General features: G+C 37.4%; 1 protein-coding gene across 1 annotated transcript; it reads right to left on the minus strand.

Annotated features, from left to right (window-relative positions):
* Window positions 1-929: 929 nt before the first annotated feature.
* Window positions 930-1912, minus strand: LOC100783971 (uncharacterized). Its single transcript, XM_026129391.1, has 2 exons — window positions 1086-1912; window positions 930-987 (listed from the first exon to the last, which is right to left on the minus strand). Exons 1-2 carry the CDS (start codon window positions 1910-1912, stop codon window positions 930-932), a joined length of 885 nt encoding a protein of 294 aa, XP_025985176.1.
* Between the last annotated feature and the right edge of the window lie 9696 nt (window positions 1913-11608).

Consider the following 11608-nt stretch of genomic DNA (forward strand, 5'->3'; position numbering starts at 1 on the left):
CTCTACACAAGTGATCTAAAACAAGCATAAAAGCAAAACTGGGAGGAAAGCAGAAAGAGAAAAATACCAACAAAAATACTACCGATCCTCACATGGTATTGGCACCGAATACTCAACATGAACAACTTGAAACCACCGTTGCTGCTCCCCCTTCGGCATCGTAGAAAGAATCAAAACATCTGCAGGCATATATGGCAGGCAACATTGGCATTATCTTTCTCAATAAGTAGTTCAAGCCCAGGCATCTTTAAATAAGTTCTGGCAAAATCTCTGATGGATTTCACTTAAACTGAGAAACAAACCACAACACCAGAACCATCAACAGGATTCATGTACCTCCTGCATATAGTACTCGCATCCGAACTCAGTGCCCACGACTTCAAGAGGAACCCTGGTTAAACTACTCTGTACATCTGAAATTACTTATATAAACCTGCGATTGAATAACTACCCTCCCAATTTTAAAACCAGGAAGCACAGAGAATCCCACCTTGGCCCTCCCCTTGTTCGGCCAGGTCAACCTCTTTGTCACATCTTCCATGTATATCATAGAAAACTCCACACCTCTTTCCACTTGAAAGATCTCAACTGCAGGATTGAACGCGTAGGACAACTTATGTAGTGTCCAAACAGCACTCGCCATTCCAACAAAGGTCTCATAGAACATACTCAACGAGCGCCATGAGTTCAACACTGCCTCCTTCTCCTCCAAATTGACGAAAATGGACGACTCAATCGAGGGATGGATGAGCCTCTCATACTTGTGCTCGCAGAACCGTGAAAACTTGCAACCCGGGTGAATCCCCAGCAAATCCATGGGATTGCTAGACACATGCTCAAGCAGTTGCTTCAAGCAACCATCCCTATCCTCCAAATCCGAACCGTGTCCATTCAACACCACCGGTTCCTCCATTCCAAAATTCAACGAATCAAAACCATGAAACATCCCCAAACAAACGTAGGACAAGAGCGCGTACTGGTTGTGCCCTTTCTTGGCATAATCAACATTGGGATGAACCGCATTGGCAGCTAAACCCAAATCCCACCCTGCCTTCCTCATCAACCCAATCAAAATCTTGGTGAACCTATGCGTCGCTCTAGAAGCGTCGAGCAACAACGAATCAAACACCTTAACGGTTAACAAAACATCAGAAGAGGGGTTCAAAGCGCGAGCACAGAGCTTCTTGGACAAATTAACGTTACCCCTGTGAATCTCGTCGAGTTTGGCTCTGAGGGCTACCACCTCGTCGTGCTTCTGCTCCAGCTCCCACTGCAAGCGGTTCGAGACGGTGCCGAGGGTTCTCAATTTGCTCTGATTCTCTTCCACTTCGGCCTCCAAGCGCAACCCTAAGGGAAAACCGCATGGCTCGGAGTTGCTGTAGAATCTCTTCAGCTCCGAGAGCCTCTGGAGGTGGGAAACTAAAACCTTGTCCGCGCTCGTCACGTGCTCCTCCACGAACGGCACGTGCGCGCTCTGGAGTTGGAAGTAGGAGGCTTCGAAGGCGGAGACGGCGGCGAAGACCGAGGAGACCAGGGCGTGTGTCATTTCTCTGATCTGAGCAGAGGTTAGCGGCGGCGGTGGCGTTTCGGGCTCGCGGGATTCCGGGGGCGGAGGCGGAGGGATGATCTGTGGCGGCGGCGGTGGCGGAGGGGATTGTGGCTGTGGCAGCAGCGGCGGTGGGGAGGAATTGTTGGAGGGATCGGGGTCGGGTTTGATGACGACGACTTTCTGATCGGGGATGATTTCTTCGGTGGAGTCAAGGAGGGAGAAACCGTCGATGTCGTCGAAGAGGGGGGAAGCGTTGTTGTTTTCTTCCTCGGAGAAGAATTCAAAGGTTTTGGTCTTGAAAGCGAGGGCGAATTTCTGGAACATTTCCGAGATTTGAGGGGGTTTGGCGGAGGAGCCATCCATTTCAGGCATCGGGAACGAATGGGTTTTGAGAGAGAAAAAAAAAGGTTGAATTGAATTGAATTGGTTTCAAGTTTCTACTATGATGTTGCGTTGGTGTGGTATTGTAGTAGTGCCAGCTAGTACTGAATGATGATGATAGTGGTGGGAATGTGCTTTGGATGTCTTGGAAGGAAGGGCACATGGGGTTAGTTCGGTGCTTTCATTTTTCACACATTTGTTTTCTTAATTTATTTTTCAATGTGCTTTTTGGGAGGGCCGTTGAGTGTGTACTAGTTTTCTAGGTTATGACTTTTGAAAGGAGTATTGTATTATTCCGATTCTATCGTTAACTGTAAAATGAAAGAAAAGAATGGCGTGGCGGAGTTGGCAATTCGTTTCATTCTGACCGTTAATCTGTACTTTTTGCGGAAAGAAAATTGTGGGGGACTGTGAAAATAAGAATGGACCAAACATCCCTGTTGATTTATCTGATTTGGAGCTTTCTCAAGTTAGGATAAATATTTACGTTTGATTTTTTTTCTAATGCAAATATATAATTTCATTAATAACAAAAGTTTTAATACAAGTCAGAATATCATAGACTACCTCACAACTAGTCTCTGATCTATACGCTCTTGCTAGGAGATGAATGACTTGATTTTTTTGTAATCGTCTTACTAAAATCACAATAGAGTTGTGAATCAAACTTAGAGACTCTTTACATTTACCCGTAAGAGACCAAACTCAGAATCTAAGCGATAAATGTTGGAGTGAATGGCATCATGAAGTTGTTTGCAATCAATATCAAAGACAATATTATGAAGGTCCATATCATGAACCCACGTGATGGCAAATATAAGAGAGAAGCTGCCTCAGCTTCATTTGCAGGGAGCATAAAGAGGATCTTGCAATAACAAACTCACCTTCATGGTTACTAATTATTAATCATGAAAATTGTAATCCTCGAAAGAAATATATTTCCATGATCAATTGAGTAATTTTTACTAAATGTTATATTAACAAATAAATGTTTAAAGAACATACATAAAATTCATTCCCGATTGTAAGTTCTTTTTAATCAAACAGACAAGTTCATAATTTTTCACTTATCAAAGAGTTGTTCAATACTTAATGCATATAATAATAGTGATTTCGACAAAGATATCCATAGATGATTATCTTGGTATCATATAAGGGTTTGTGATATAATTTGTAAGTAAATTTTATAGTATTGTTTTCGATTATAAAATCAATTTTGATAGTTATTATATTTCGATACCAATTTCAGTGGACAGAAATGGGGATTAAAAGAGTAAAGGGTTTAGAAAGATGCAATAAAGGAAAAAGACATGAATTTGTAAAATATTGCTTTAATATCTTACTTAATGCTCTGAGCCTTATTAAATTTGTTGGAAACACAATCCAATCATGGTTGTCATTTTCAAACTAACCAATATGAGCATGATTACCCTTTTTATGGCTATAACCGCCTACCTTATTAATGTGTTACATTAAGATCACATAATTGGTTTAAAAGATATTTCAATCTTTTAAACCTTATATATTACTCAAATGTCAGCTATACTTCCACTACTTCTTCTTTTCAATTATAACTCATAGACCTCAGTTCTCTCTCCTCTTGAGCAAACTTCTTCTTAATCTCCTTTATTTTCATCAAATGGCGGCCTTTTCTCAACGTAACACCCTCGCAGACCAAGACGCTTATGCTAATACTATGAGGAGTACATGACTGCCAACACCCATAGTGTCAACGTCGACATCAAACAAGGGCCTTGAGTTGATTCTGATTCTAGGCACGAAGAAGAATGCAAGAGGGTGTGGGAAACTTAGGTATTACTTCTAGCTTCTTTGAACACTAGAGATATTTGCTTTGTAGGTCCTTACCATCCTGAGCTAGATTATGAAGCCATTTGCAGTTGGTTCCCAACCTATGAGAATGAATACCCTATAATCCATAAGGAAAACATTAGGAATTATTTTCTAAAGGAGAAAAGTCATATTTTCAGAGCTTCTCCACCTAAGGATAGGAAAACATTTTTTAGTTGGTTGAAATGTATAGAAGCCAAGAAATCCCAACATTGGAAAAACATAGGCATTTATGACTTGATTCAATTGAGTAAGTATGATATTGTTAGTTTGGATATGCCTATGTTGATGGCTTCTTTCTTATTCTAGAATAGAAGCCTACATGCTTTTGAACTTCCTTGTGGTCCAGTTACTTTAATCTTACTACACATAGTTGCAATTATTGGTCTTAAACCTTTAGGTAAGACCTATGCTATAGGTTTAATTGAGGATAAAATCAAAAGGAGTGAGATAGACATAGACTTTAGTAAGTCTTATGGGGCTTTCATCAAGAAAAATGCAAAAGACACTGAAGAAGTCTCTGATGAAGATCATATTGCATATTTAATGTATTGGGTGTCTTCACATCTTATCTGTATTCGCTCCCTTGAATTCCCATGTGTCATACCCTAATTTCGTCCGGGGACCTTTGCTTGGTGGCATGCAACTTTCATTTAACCATTTTGAGGTACTTGGCACCCATCGTCAGGCAATTTGTGAAGTTCCGTGACATGTCGGAACTCAAAAGGAAGCATCGTTGCACAATTCGGGAGGTTCCGTAACATTCCGTAAGTCAAAAAGGGGATGATTATGTAATCCACAAGGTTCTATAACATTATGGAAAGAAAACAGGTATCGTTACGAAATTCGTAAGTTTCCGTAACTTTACAAAAAAAAGAATCACAAAAAAAGGGGCAGGGGGTGTATTTAGCAAAAATGGGGGTGCAAATAGCAACCAGGCCCACTTGAACCCTCCAGAAGATTCCTCCAGAAGGCGGTTGCTTCTGGAGGAAGTCACCTTGCTCGCCTGGGCGAACTGGGTGGCAAGCATCTCCCCCATTTTTCTATAAATAGGGGGAGAAGTGAAGAGGAATTTCGTTCAGTCCTCCTGGTAATTCAAGAATTACTTGAAATTAGTGAAAAAAATTGGTTCCGTGAAGAAAATCTGAGCCGAAGCGCTTCCGTAAGGTTTCCGTGGGGATTTTCGCGAAGATTTTCAGCCATTCTTCGACGTTCTTCGTTCGTTCGTCATCGTTCGTCGGTCTTCAACGGGTAAGTTTCCAAATCGAGCTTTTCAATTCATTCTATGTACCCGTGGTGGTCCCCATTTGTTTTTACGTGCTTTTTATTTTCATTTTATTTACTTTCAGTACCCCCTTTTGACGTGCTTTAGTCATTTGCTTAAGTCATTTTCTCATCTAATCAAAAAATAAAATAAATTTTCACCGATCATTTAAATTGTAATATCCGTTAGTTTCTGTTAAAATGAAATCCGACCGTTCGGTCATACCGTAACTACGTTGGAAGCCAAAGAAAGGGCAAAATAATAATATAATAATAAAAAATATCTTTTAGTAAAATAAATCAAAAAGAATCAATCGGACATTTTCCTTTAGGATTTCTCTTCCTTAATCGAATCAATTAATAACCAAAGTGAAACTAAGGCTAAAATCAATTCATAAACCAAACTTTTGACGTTGCCTAAAAAAGCCATTTTCAAAGGTCCAAAGCCTTGAAATGGTCTTTTCCATTTTTATCGATTAAGGGTAAATTTCAAAAGAGCTAAAATCAACATGTAGCTATATTACCTCTTTCAAAAATAAAGAGAACATTAAATGGTCCAATGCCTTAATGTCTTCTCTCTTTTCAAAAGAATCGAAAGTTTGTTTAATGGTCCGACGCCTTAAATGACCTTTCATTCAATAAAAACATGCCTTGCAAAAAGGATAAAGACAACTTAACCAAACACTTTGTTCACAAAGAACTACGTAGGTCTGATTTCCTTATCGCAATTAAGGAATACGTAGGAGCAAGGGAAACACCCTCGTCAACCGCAAAAAGATAAAAAATATAAAAAGGAATAAAGACGTAAAAGGGAACCTAAAATTGAAGTCATGTTTGCACATTTAATTAAAGGCTGTCGTCTCTTGTGACGGACACGTGGGGTGCTAATACCTTCCCCGTGCGTAAATACAACTCCTGAACCTTTCACTTAAAGTTCGTAGATCACGTCTTTTCCGGTTTTCTCGACGTTTTCCTCAAATAAACGTTGGTGGCGTCTCCGCGCGTACTCCTTTCTTGGAACACGCATCCCGCGAGTCACGCGTCGCCCTCCCACCGAAGGGTAGGTTGCGACACCATGTACAACTACAATTTAGCCCAAGCCCTTCATTTCAGAGAAGATATATGCCTTGGGTAAATTTCTACTAGCTTCAGTTTACAAGGTAATGGATGAAGTTGTCGAAATTCTAGACACTCTAGGGAAGATGAAGCACATTGCTGGACCTTTATGGATTTTGCAATTATAGTTAAATGTCATCTTGGCCAATCACATAACTCTAGAAAGGGATATTCCTGACCATTTGGATCTTAAAATCGAAGGATCTCAATGACATGCTTGACTCCCAGCATAGAATTTTGCACTTATGAATGTTATACCAAGTATATCAAGGCTTTTATCAACTTTGACCATTTTGATAGTAATTTAGCACCATTTTTTACTACAAATTTGATAGGTCCGAAATGGTTAAGCCGAAGATTCCCTTGTGAAACTCCTAGGTAACAATCTGAATTAGTCGAAATTTGGAGTAATTTCCTCACTTAGGACATTATTTTTTCTAGGACCACTTCAAAAGATGTTAGTTTTTGTCCTTACCAACCTCAAACTTTTGCAAGACAATTCGGTCTATGTCAACTTCCTTCAGTGCCGATATATCAAAAAAGGATTAGACCTAATTAGATCTCAAGAGAAGAATCATTAGTTCCTAAAGTCGTCAAAAACGACATACCCAAAGTGAAGTTGCAATTCCAACCATCTTCTTTCGAGTTTCCTAAGCACAAGATTTTCACTCATGGTGGACTAAATAATATTCTGAGAGACCTATTTTTGTAATAACTTGCTTAGAGAAACTAATCAAATCTTGTTGTTCTATACGGGATATCAGCAAGAGGATTAAAGGTAAACACAAACTCTGTTGAAATTACTCACTTCAAAAATTTGTACCATATTTGTTATCATCCAAGTCGTCCCAAAGCCACTTTTTGAGAAGCCATATTTACCCTTAGAGAAAAATAAAGAAAAATATAAACAATGATAAAGTCATTAATTCGAAAGGAGATATCAAATTTTCTCGATATTGTCCTAAAAACCTTTCTCTCTTCCCAAGAGCCTATTTTGGTTTAAGTAAAAGTCTTTGAAATCCTCCTTGGGTTACCATTTCCAGCCATGTACAAACTTGAAAACCCTCCTTATTCTCGAAAAGTTACCTTTGCTAAAATTTACCTTGGAGATTTCCTTCATTACCCAAAAGGAATTATACCACAAGAATGTGTAGAAATCAAAACTAAACAAATAAATGGTAAATTTCATTTTTTTTTATCATATTTAAAGTATTTGAAACAATTCTTACTGAATGTTTTAATGTTTTCAATTTCAACTTTCAGCTATTCCCATAAAAATTCCCTATCAGGTAGATAACGAAGATTGGGATGATGATGACCAGGGGACTTTGAAAAAGTCTTCTTGAAAGAGAAAAAGCTTCCACCAAAACCACCCAAATTCCTACAACCATCAAAGGTTTGATTCATTTTACTTTAACATAACTTATTTCTTTGATTAGCCCAACTTATCAATTTTCCTATTATAGTCTACTACCTCTCAACCCTCAAAGACTAAAGTTTCTAAGGGATTAAATTATTCTAATGAAGACATGCACACTAGTTCTTCCTTTAAACCAACCTCTTTTGCGCAAAAGGTATTCCAGGAAACTTTGAGGAAAATTTATTTCACGCAATCTTGATCTAGAGAATTTCTTGAGACATATCTTTCGAATATAACATTGAAGGATAATACTTGGCTTTCTACATTGCAGGACGACAAAATAGTGGATCTTTCCTCCTCTTAAGATCCTTCTCAAGTTGTTGATGGCGGGGTAAATTTCTAAGCGTCTATGAATCCTTTTCCCGCTACCAAATTCTATTAAGAACTATAGAACTAATGTATTAACTTTTGATCCCTATTTATTTTCCACTACTTTCATTTCAATGTCAAGAATCAACATTAATAAATATGTTTTCTTTCCAAAAGATTCATATATACCAGTTTCTCCAACGGATGTCAACAATGCTAGATCGACAAAAGATTTTGAAGAACAAGAGGATGCTCATAGCCGTAGTTAATCCTCCCTATTGCAACCAATGTCACTCCCGAAGCCAATAATTGAAGAAAACACCGTTGAGGTGGATCCAACTCTTGACCATTTTTTGAATCATGAAGCTGAACAACACACTTCGTCTGTAGAAAATGGACTTGGGTTCATAGATCCTGCTGATGTTTTTGTCCCTATTCTGGTTGTTGAAACCAATGAGCCGCTAATTGATCATAGTATATAACCATCAAGAATGCTAGTATTCTATTATTTTATTATGACAACCAAATTTAACTCTGCTTTAATTTGGTTGCAGCTATTATAAAAAAATCTCCCATTGTGAATGTAGGAAATCTTCAAAGGGAAACTGATCCATTGGATGTTGATCCCTTTGCCTTCATCGATGTTTGGTCTTCTGATTTGATGCCATGTAAAATTTATGAATCTATCCATAATAGGCCATTTACCCATTTCGAGGAAGCTGTGGCAAAGTTTCAAAGACTAGCGTTTGATCAACCTCTTGAAGACTCTTTTTCTAATCCAAATTACAAGCCTCAACTTTAGCAGTCAATAAATGAGGTCTTTAAGTTTAACAACTTATGGTTGATGAGATTCAAAAGGAAATAAAGTCTTTCCTTAATATCTTCAATAATGCCTTCGAAGCTCATCAATTACATAGTCAGCACACTGCTAAAGACCTTAATTGCTTTGTTAAATTTGTTGTAATAGAACAATTGAGTGCTGAATATTTTTTCCTATTGCAATTACATAGTAGAAAAATATAGTTAGGATTTTGAAGATGAAAGAAATGAAAAGAGAAAAACATGTCTCCTATTTTGAAGATGAAAGAAATGAAAAGAGAAATTAACATATTTAGGCTTTCAATTTTCTTCAGTCCCCAGGTTAATCTATTCTATAGGATCTTGAGATTCCGTCTTTTTTAATCTCGAGGACATTGGTTTTTCAAATCCTAAAGATGAATTATCATAAATACAATCTAAGTTTAACTGCTTACCTTTTCGCTGGAAAACATCTTTTGATTTCCCCTTATCATTTGGTATTTCTTTTTTCTCGTCGGTGACATCAGTATCCATTTTTTCTTTCTTTCCTTAGATGGCATCAATATCCATCTCTTTCCCTTTTTCTTTGATGGCATCAATATCCATCTTTTCTTTCTTTACTTCGATGGCATCAATATCTATCTCTTTCCCTTTTTTATGGCATCAATATCCATCTTTTATTTCTTTACTTCGATGGCATAAGCATCCATCTCTTTCCCTTTTTCTTTGATGGCATTATCATCCATCTTTTCTTTCTTTTCCACTGTCGTAGTAGCCACTTCTCTAATTTTGATGGCCACAATAGCCATTTTTTTATTTTGACTGCCACAATAGTTGTAGCTACTTGTTTCATATTATCAACTATGTAAGCCAATAGGTTAGTAATAAAGCTTGCATACACTTCTGAAGACGTCATGACTCTTCAACTTTGGCCATTTTTTGATGTCCTTGTTAATTAACAGGAAACCTCTATTTGCATCCCAACAAACGAACTTGTCATTTTCATCACCTGATTTATTGTTCATAGAGAATGAATCTTCGACTTTGAATGGAGCAGTTCTTGCATTGCTTGGTCACCTTTACTTGCAAAAGCAGCATAAATTCCATACGATGATTGATCTGCTTCCACCATTTTGAGTTTTCCATCTTCATTCCAAAAGAAAATCTTTTGATGAACTGCTGATGGAACTGCTCCTACTCCATGGATCCATTCCCTTCCCAATAACATGTTAAAGTTGGCTTGCAAAGAAATCACTGGAAACATTGTAGGCCTTCTACTACTTACTAAAACATCCAAACCGATTACCCCTTGAGAATTTGAAGGCTTCCCACATAAATCAGACACCATTATATTATGAGGTATTAAATCCTATACGGTCCTACCAAACCTTCGTAACATAGATCTTGGTAGGATGTTAAATGCATCCCCTCCATCGATCAGAATCTTGTTAATAATTTGGTATTCTACCATAGCTGTCAAATGAAGTGGTTTCATGTGACATTTCATATCAATAGTAGAATGATCGAATACAGCAACATTTTGATGAAGAGTTAAACATGAAACTTGTGTAACACAAACTTCCTTGGAGCTTAGAGAAGGATCATCGAAATAATCATCCCTAGCATAATCACTCAGTATGTTCCTATTTTGATAGTCTCCAGCATATTTTGTGGGTAATATCAAAATTACTCCATATAAAGCTTCCAACGAATCATTAAAACCAGACTCAAAAGAGTCATTTATCATTTCCTTCCCTTCCTATTTCTTGCTTGATATTTTCTTTTTGAAACCCGGGGGTGGGCCTTTGGTTATTATGTCAAAGACTGAAGGTCTGACACCATTCATTTGCTAAATTACTAATATTGCATCCCTCTTCATCCTTTGATGCCTCCTCCATTGGGTTTTCGACATGTTCCTATTCACCCATGGAAGACTTTGGTAGCAATAGTATCCTTTCCTGGAACCTTCAGTAGTTCCTCCTCTTCAAAGTTCCAAGCTATTAACTTTGAATTCTTTAAAACATGAACTAGTTCCCTTGTTCCCCGACCGAAACCACTTGTTTGGTGGAACATTTGCGTGAGGGACATAAGACTTTTTCTATGAAAAACTATAAGGCCTCTGGAATTGGGTTATAGTCATACTTATACTATGTTTCTCCTTTCCTTTAACCTCAGTTTCCTGAATTTTCTAAAAACTCTTTCAAATATCTGAAGCTTTAAAAGCCTTAGCAGCCAACTTATTGAACACAGTGCTACAACGAGGATACAACATAACCTCTTTCTCTACTTTCTATTTCTTTGAGAGAAATTCAACCAATGATTCCTCTACAGGTGGGAAGACTGACTCCTCTTCCTTTTTGAATTCTTCCAGGGCTTCATTGACCTCTTGTTTAGATATAGGAGTGCTCACTTTTGGCATTTCTATTAAAGCTCCTATCATCATGATCTACATGGGTTCGATATAATTAGCCTAGATGTGGAATGGATCAGTATCCACCTTTATTGGTTTCTCTTCGAATTTCAATCTTCCTTTGTCAATTTCCTTTTAGATCATATCTCTTAAATGTAAACAACTATTGGTCCAATGTCCAAAAACATTATGGAGTTTACAATATCTTTTTCCTTTTCTTTGTTCAAAAGTAGGAATTTTATGATCCTCACTAACAACAATTTGTTTATCTTTCAATAACATATCAAATATTTTATTTGCCTTAGTAGCATCGAAAATATATTTTGCATTAGGAAATTTTTGTTTTTCCTTCAATTTTAACATTTGACAAGCATAAGGAGATACAGGCTATAATTTTGCCACGCATATTTCATATTCTTGTTGATTAACATCCAAATCTTGATAATTTTTAGAATTATCATTATCTCTATGTGCTTCCACATATATTATTTTCTCCCTTCTACTTTATCAAATT

Source organism: Glycine max, chromosome 1 (assembly GCF_000004515.6).
Source record: "Glycine max cultivar Williams 82 chromosome 1, Glycine_max_v4.0, whole genome shotgun sequence".
Classification (NCBI taxonomy): domain Eukaryota; kingdom Viridiplantae; phylum Streptophyta; class Magnoliopsida; order Fabales; family Fabaceae; genus Glycine; species Glycine max.

What these genes read in the sequence shown, in the direction of transcription:
- LOC100783971 (XM_026129391.1), bottom strand. Translation starts at nt 1,912, where the DNA reads ATGGATGGCTCCTCCGCCAAACCCCCTCAAATCTCGGAAATGTTCCAG. An exon ending in GCTTCTAGAGCGACGCATAG is followed by an intron (nt 988 to 1,085) that starts GTTCACCAAGAT and finishes ATGCCAAGAAAG; the next exon opens with GGCACAACCAGTACGCGCTC.